Here is an 8,860-nt window from a genome sequence, read left to right as displayed (position 1 = left end):
ATATATATATATATATATATATATGGAACACTGGAGCAAACAGATCCCAGGAACAACATCAGACATCTCAGTCCAGAAATGTGCAGTTCTAGGCACAGCCAAGATACTGCGCAGAACCCTCAAGCTCCCAGGCCTCTGGTAGAGGACCCGAGCTCAGAGGATGAAAGAAACCACCCACGGAGGGTGAGAAGGGAATTTTTTTTTTTTTATATATATATGTATATTTTTTTATTTTTTTGTTTTTTTCAATCATGTTCAATAAATTAGAATATGTTTTCCAATGAAGCTCATTTGTCAGCCTGAAAGTACCTTTTGAAAACTCTATTCTTATAGTATTTAACAGAAAAAAAGGTGTAATGAAATGTCTTTGTGTGTTACTGAAATAGTCAAACTTTTAAATAATATAATATAATATAATATAATATAATATAATATAATATAATATAATATAATTCTAGTGGGCGGGGGAGAAATTAACAACAAGAACTGTTGTAGAAACCAGATTACTTTAGAGACAGTCGATTAAACTGACATTAAAAAGTACTTTGGAAGAGTATCTGAGAACTAACTGTATTTGTGGTCCCTCTCTGAATAAAACCAGAGCAGCTTTTAAAATGACATTCATTGGTGGCTCAGGGCTGTCAGTCAAATGTGGGTGGTATCAGTTGACAAATGAGACTTCCAGTAAGTCCTCCTCACATGCTCTACAACACAGAGTCAACAGGCTGTGCGGGACATCAGACGGAACATCACCACGACTGGACAACATAAACAAACCAGCGCTCCAGCAGACCCGTCCCACCAACTCAACTTTAGCCCCCTTGAAAGACCACTCAGTCGCAGACTTTTTTTAAACTGCTTCACATTTCCACCGGCTTGGGATGTAACTTCCAGTGAGGATTTTGCGCCCAGGCGGAGCACTGAGACTTTTCTTGAGTTTCTTAACATTTCAGAGACGTAAGTTTTGACTTATTTAAAAGGTGTCACACTTATATGACATTGTAAGAACACTCGGTCACCTCTCGACACCATGGCGGAAGCGGCCCAGCAGCCACACCTGGTGGAAATCGACCCGGATTTCGAGCCCCTTTCGCGGCCCCGGTCGTGCACTTGGCCACTGCCCCGGCCGGAGTTCATCAACCCTGGAGACTCGAACACCTCGTCGCCGGTGCCGTCCGTGAAGCAGGAGCCCGGCGTTGGCAATGCGGAGTTCATCAACAATCTGAGCCTGCTGGAGGAGAATGAAGACTTCACGGAGCAGAAGCCGGTCATCCTGTGCAACGAGTTTCAGTGTCAGGAAAACTGCGTCCACCAGCAAGCCCAACAGCAACATCATCACCAGCATCAGCAGCAGCAGCAGCACCCAAACCCGCAACTCCCACATCAGCAGCAGCAGCAGCAGGTGCCTCTGCTCTCCACCCCGGTGGGCTCTTCACCTTCGGCAGCCGCAGCAGCGGCTGCAGCCGCTGCACAGAGGAAGAGCAGCTCCTCTCGGCGGAACGCATGGGGGAATATGTCATATGCAGACCTCATAACCAAAGCTATTGAAAGTTCTCCAGAGAACAGACTAACGCTGTCTCAGATTTATGACTGGATGGTGAAAAGTGTGCCTTACTTCAAGGACAAGGGAGACAGCAACAGCTCTGCAGGCTGGAAGGTATGTCTGACTGTTTTCATACTTGCTTCTTGGAGTTTACTGTGGACGATGCACCGATCATAGATTTTTTCCTGACTGATACCTATTACCGATTTTCTTTGAAGAAGTTGTTAAATTGGGGTTTGTCACAGTCTTTTAACTAAAGTGTAATTTAATTTTAGTCACAATTTAGTCAGTTGACAATAGTGTAAAGCTATAGTCAAATACTTTTTAGTTCACTTTTATCAGAACATATATTTTTTTACATCAATATTTATTTGAGAATGCAATAGAAGTAAACTTATATCTTGCCACACAAACAATCTATCCCACCGTTCCTCAAACTGAAATTAAATATGGATCCTTCCAATATTTTTATAATTTAGTTTTTATTTAAGAGCATAAATGTCACTCATTTCTGCTGTAGTTTTAGTCATTCTGCATGTGGTTTTAATTGTCCACAAAACAAGTCTGGCTAGGTCAAACATTTTTAGTCAATAAAGCTGACAAAACTTTGACCTGCTAGTTTCGGTTTTGATTTTTTTTTTTTTTTAAATTCAATGACTATGATCAATAAAACGGGAGAAAGAAAAATGTGCTGCCAAGAATAGTCTCCACAAAAATGATATTTATGCAACAAAACATGTCGTTAGTTGATGCATCTAGGGACTGAAAATGGTATGAAGTTCTTTGTTTTTACTGTTTTGGAAACAATGATCGGCACCGATCAGTGCCAGTCAAGTGAAGATTGGCCAATTTCTTGCCTATTGATTGGTCCGTCTTCAAGCTGCCTATGCTCGATAGAACTACTGCCTGTGCCAGTTTCTGTACAACGTTATCCACTGGGGAATTTTATGTGTCTGTGGTATTTCACAGTGGGCTTTTATGGACTTCATTGTGTTTTATGCTGTTTTTATCTCATGTGGTATAACTGTAATATCCCCTCTGGGGAGATTTGGCTTCTCTGTGGCGCTTGATAGACAAGGCATTTATTTTGTAGCCTTTGTTTTAGAGTTGTTTGCTTTTATATTTCCATTGTTTTGTCGTTGTTACTGGCATGTTATCTTTTGGTCTACATTGTCACAAATGATTCATTCATCAGGATTTTCCTAGTTGATCTTGTCTGACCTGTCAATTTTCATTTTAGAAACTTCTGGGGGTTTTTTTCTCTTATACAGACTGTAACATAAAAAAGAGAAAACAATATGCTCCAAGCATACTGCATGTCCCTAAAATTTTTAATATTTCTTAAACTCAAAAAGTACATGCTGTCATATAAAAATTAGAGCTAGTCAAGAGAAAAATTGGCTTGAGCCGATCCCCAGCTGACCGATTAGTACATCTTCACCTCATAATTTCACCTCACGATTAAGCGTAGACCATTGCTTTTTCAATGGTCTAAACTGAAAAAGCATGCAAGAACATTTAAATGCCAATGGCATTGTTAATTGTACCATGTCTTACAACCAGTGCATTATAATTTCGCAAACTTGTCTGTTACTACCATCACCTTAAACAGTCATCTGACTTCTTACTGCAGAATGTGACTTATGTGAGTCTCCTGACTCAACAGGAATTTTTTTTTTCTTCTTCCAGTATGGCGTATTGATCTTTTAAACATGGTAATCATAAAATACTTGAGCCCTGACTGTACTGCTGAGGCAGCTCTCCTCTGTTTTTTTTTTTTTTTTGTCCTGCGAAAATGTTGTAAATTTTCAGGCTGAATCACAGGTTTTCACATTGGACTGAGGAACTCCAGTGCAGCTGAGTTTAAGCGGCTATGTCGTAAGGAGACACTGGAGCCGATCATGTGTCCTAGAAACTGTCCCAAAACATTACACAAGAGTAGATTCAAAATTTCTGATGTGGTGTGAAAGAAAGCACGCCTACTGAGGACTATCGAGGGGCGAAAATCTTTCGTTCATTTATTTATTGTTTGGAGACACATAGTTTCATTGATGTCTGACAATAAATTAATGACAGTCTGCTCTCCCAGCAGGAAATCATAGTGAGCCCATAATACTGAAAGATTTACTACGGCTGCCCTCTATTGTGTGTCTGGGTTGTTGAAATTTGAAGCAGTTGTAGTTTTTTTTTTCTTTATTGTTTGGGCTTGCTCCATCTGAGCAACCTCATGTGCTGAAATTTGACATATGTGTCAGTCACAGTTATTGGAGAAAATATTATTTTTTTAGTGCTGATGCTGAATCTGACACATATTGATATAAACAATACTGATTCACTTGGATTTTCACTGTTTTCATGCAGGTATTTCTTTCTTTTTTGCAAACATTTTGCTTCATATTCATCTCTCTGACCTCAAGGATTTTCGTAAATCTGCTTTAAAATTCAATTTGAGTTGTCAGATGTTGTCCCACAAGTGGAAAAATCCTTCCAGTGCAGTGGAATACTCTCAGTAAACAAAGCCGTCAATGAACAGATGTGGTGCAATGGGGGATTGATATTGTTCAAGTAGATCTTTACCTGAAGTCAGTTACCCACTGTTTATTCTGGTTGTGCATTTTTGCTCTAAAATGTTCTCGCAGTCCTTTTTTTTTTTTTTTACTATTTGGGGGCTAAACACAAACACAAAGTGGTAAGCAGGATTCATTGCTTTTACTTGAGAAGGTGCATCATTATTTAAGCCACAAAGTGAAAAAACACTACCTGCCTATAGAATTTGTTTGATAACTGTCTTACATTGCATTCAAATTTTTATTGTATTTTTTATTGATTGTCTTTTGAAAGCTCAACCAGCACGAGATCCTCAGAATAAAATGTTACTTGCTCCAAAATGTAAAAAGAAAATCTACCAAAAAAATGATTGAATCGCCATTATTGGAGACAGGAAAAAAAAAAGTTATTTCCACTTCTGCTTAAATAAAATAACTTATTGACAATAATTAACATTTATTTATTGTGTTGATTTGAATATGTCATGGCTGTTTTTGTCCCCAAACAACTCAACTGCTTTTCCTGTAAGTGAGGGAAAAAAATGTAGCAATGTTCTTTCCCCTAGCTGACCCACAGAGTTCAGCAACAGGTAGGAGAAAGGTCTGGTCACTCTAAGACTTTCTCTGGCATAGCTTTAAGCAGATCTAAACCGTAGCAACATTATGACAGAATATTTGTGCAGTCTTGAAACTGTAGAGTTTTAAAACCTTGGAATGCATTAATGCTTGGAACCATGTTTAATTGATAATAATAGTGGGAAACCAGAAGTAAGGTGACTGGAAGAAAGGTGTTGGTAGCCCACTTTCAGTTTTTCAGCCATTGGTCATTATATTTCTGGAGTCCTGCAAAATGAGATCATTTGTGACTTTGTTATAACAAAACAGTGTTACAAAATATCAATGCTTGGTTAATTGCCTCCAGCATGGTGATTTGCAACAGTCAATTTTTATTTTATAACGCATGTGACGGAGTCACACTGATAGAATCCTAACATGTTTTTTTGTCTGATCTTCTGCATCTAAATTAACAGCTTTCCTCTCTGTTGCTCCAGCAGCCATGTAGCAGTTTGTGTGTGACTGGCAGCCCAGTGAGGGGTGCTTGGCTACCCCCTGGGTTTGCCGCCTTTCTTGCCATGTTGGGGGTGTGTAAAACTGAGTAATACTGTTGGAAAGCAAAGTACCGTTCAGTACTGCCGAGAGGAGTTATTCATAGAGCTCAGTTCCACACAGGGGGCTTGTCACACAATGTATCTTCAGCAGGAGCTCAGTTATAAGGCAGCCTGAACTCAAAAGTTAACATTAATATAATTAATGTTTAAATTAATTTTTTCCCTTTAAATTTTGTCAGATTTCCTATCAGTTTTTGATAAACTTTGAATGGCCAATTCTATTCCGATCAGCTAAGTTCTACTATAATATAAGAACAGTTTGAGAAATATTTTTAAACATTTTTCTGGTAGTGGCAGCTTTAAAGTCAGTCTACTGTGTGAGAAGAGAGATGCTGGGAAACAGTTTTAAGACAAAGCTATTATGAACTATCCATTTTGAACTAGCGTTGGCATCTTATATTCACATTTGCACCATTAGCATTGTTGTAGTCATTAGCATGGCTAACATTCCTAAAACAGCAGTCTCCAATTGTAAATTCTACATAATTTAGATCCTTAGCTTAGCCGGATGCTCCCAAAAGTTATCAATGTTTCCAAATCTTGCATGTTCAAAGGTTGGAATTTCAAAAGGATAAAACAATGAAACATCTTTACTTACAGCCTTCGCCTAGCTGCAATACACTGAAATCAGCTGTGTCGTTGAAGCTTTTACTTTGAAGACTGTTGTCATTGAAACTTGATAGCACTTACTTAGTGTGATGGAATGACTAACCAGAAAATGAGCTTATGATTGACTGGTCAGAGGTTACGGTTAATCAAGCTAAAATGTGGTCAGTTCTGGTCTCGTCTCTCATACTGCAACATTTTTTTCTTAATTGTTTTGGCTTGTTGCTATCCTAATTTTTATCTGTTACCCACATTCTGTCTCAAATGGGACAAAATAACTCACTGGAAATTCAAAAGCATGTTGATTTCATTAGTTACAGGCACATATTCTGTTAATGCAGATGCTGGAACGGTAATTTTGATCAAAACACTCACACCAAATTACCTTAACAGAACACAAATCACTGAATCAGAAAACAATATGTGGTTTGTGTTGATTCACTGATTGAGTAAGTCTTTGGCTGGCAGTGGTTTCTATGTGAGCTACAGTAGAGATCACTGGCCGCATATGAAAAAAATGCTTGGTTTCCTTAACACCTTCAGATATTAATTATGATTAACTTGAGGATGGTTTATTGCTGTGACTATCTACTGTTAGCAAAGAAAGCACATAAAGTTCTCATTAATATCTAATTAGGGTTCTGTGCTCTGCAATTGTACAGAGCTCATTTCACAGTCCCACTAATCTTCCACAGTAGGTCCAGTCTAAGCTGAGTCATGACAGCCTCCACACTTCTCAGGCCGTCTGTGACAGTGTGAATTTGGAGGACAGTTGTGTCAGGTGGGATCAGCTTGGTCTGGGCACTGGCCCAAGCCCAGGATGCCACCTGACGGGAAAGAGAGCAGATGGCAAAAACAATGCATCACCAAGCGCTTTTGCTGAGCTCATTCTTCATGTCTTAGATCTGTGCACATTTTATGATCAGTTATTTCCCTTTGTAAAGCATTATTGCCAGAAATGCAGGACAGCTCCAGAAATTAAAAAAAAAATTCTCTTATTTTGGTTATTCAGTTCAAAAAGTGAAATGTATTTATAATATCGATGCACTCGATATTATAAACACAAAGAAAGAATTTCTTTGTGTTAATTTTGATTATTTTTTCTTACACAAAGTTGAAAGAGTATTATACAGATGTAATGGCAGGTGTAAGCTCTGTACAATCACATTAGTGGAAGGTTATGTGGAAGGAAAAAGTGTGTGTGAAAAGCTCAAGTCCAAAGTTAACACATGAAATTTTAGGGTGCTTCATGTCTCCTTCTACTCACAAACTTTATTGCTGATATTATTTTTCCAAAAGGTTTTGACACTTTCCAAACTACAACAAAAATGCTTATACCTGTCTTTGTCACCACAGAATCAATGTGTTTGATTGGCCAGCAAGTTCACTTGACCTGGTCTCTATGGAGATTCTGATACATATTGTCTAGAGCAAGATTAGAGACATACGAACCAACAATGCAGACAAGACTCGGGCTGGTATTTAAGAAACCTGGGCTTCATGAGCACCGATTTGGTGCTGCATCGTTGGCGCCTTTATCATAAAACTTAACAGAAATGTGTGTTTGACTTCTGCCATTCTGCGTGTAAAGAATCTGTACAGTATTAGTTTAACTTTATGAATTGAATTAATGAAATAAATAAAGTTCACACATTAAAATAACACGAGGTATGCATGCATTCATACCTGCCAAAAATGTGTTCTTTTACTTCTTTTACGTCACTGCAGGATAAATATTTGCTTTAAGCTGGTGGAGCCTGATGGCTCAGGTGCGTTTGATGTCAGTATCAGGATGAGTTCAGTCAGAGGTTTCCTCCGTACACGGCGCTCTCTTGACCTGAAATTCCTCAACCTACGCTGGTAAATACTCCCACGGATCTCAAAACAAACTGTAGCAGCGGACAAACACATTGGTCCGAGCAGATTGTACAGCAAGCGACACAAGGGTCATTACCATGTCAATGCGCCTATTGACTCCCAACCCACTCAGTCTTACTGTAAACACTGACTTTGACAGGAGAACGGTTCTGCTCCAGCCTTTTAACAGAATAATTTCCAAGCACCTGCAACACCGTAGAAGCGAATGGCAACTGAAATGATTTAAAGATATATTTTTCTTTTAAGTCAGACAAATGACACAGGATGGCATCATAAGTTGATAGTTTTATTCAAATATCAAACTTTTCATTTTATCACTTCCTGTCCCCGTACAAAAATTATGAACCGGCAAATTAAACATTTCAACCAGTAATGGGTAAAAACTGAATCCAGCCTCTCATTATTGGGTTTTGCTGGTTACTTACATCACACTGCCAGTTGCTTGTTTCTGCATTTTTATCTTACCTTTGACATCCAAATGCAGTTGTGCAATCTGTGGAACACAATTAAACATCCCGCTTAAAAGAAATGATTGCATTATGCAACAAATTTTTCATTGGAAATTACTCAGAGTTGAACTGAATCATGTTGTAATTGCTCAGCTTCAAATTGGCTGGATCATCCCTGGGCTTCACCGTGGGTCTGTCAATTGATGCTTTGTTTAATTTCTAAAAAAACTATTGATAAGAGTTACTTAATCTGCTGAGATTTTATCAAACATAATCAAAGTTTGCTTTAAAACAGGCCAGTCTTTGTACATGTAGAACATGAACAAGTCCTCTCAAATTCTGAGAAAGCAGGAAGGAGCTCAAAAGAAGTGAACAACCAAGCTTTTATGAAATGAATATCAGAATAGCATTTGTCTTCTCAACATTTAATAATCCAGAGTAATGGAGTAAATGGTACAGAGTAAGTTTTAATGGAGAGGAGTAGACTTCAGTCCTACTAGCCATGAAATGGGAGGCATAAACTAGATTTACTTTGGATTAATTTCAATGTAAATTGTCCCAAATTAACAATATTTGAACAATGATAATGTATCTATGTGTTTTTCTAATATTGTCAGCCTTAGAAATAAAACCCTTTAAAACATTTCCCTCAAAGCGAGGAATGATGAA

The 8,860-nt window shown here is 38.3% G+C and overlaps 1 protein-coding gene across 1 annotated transcript in view; it reads left to right on the top strand.

Moving 5' to 3' along the window:
• Window positions 1–539: 539 nt before the first annotated feature.
• Window positions 540–8,860, top strand: part of foxo1a (forkhead box O1 a) — a 35,648-nt gene continuing 27,327 nt past the window's right edge. Inside the window, exon 1 of the mRNA XM_007572397.2 lies at window positions 540–1,657. Within this exon, the coding sequence (XP_007572459.1) occupies window positions 1,031–1,657 (627 nt within the window). The 5' untranslated portion in view covers window positions 540–1,030. The remainder of the gene's footprint in view (window positions 1,658–8,860) is intronic.

Source organism: Poecilia formosa, unplaced genomic scaffold, assembly GCF_000485575.1.
Source record: "Poecilia formosa unplaced genomic scaffold, Poecilia_formosa-5.1.2 Scaffold299, whole genome shotgun sequence".
Classification (NCBI taxonomy): Eukaryota; Metazoa; Chordata; class Actinopteri; order Cyprinodontiformes; family Poeciliidae; genus Poecilia; species Poecilia formosa.
The sequence above is the reverse complement of the archived record's forward strand: the minus strand, read 5'-3'. Positions and strand labels throughout refer to the sequence as shown.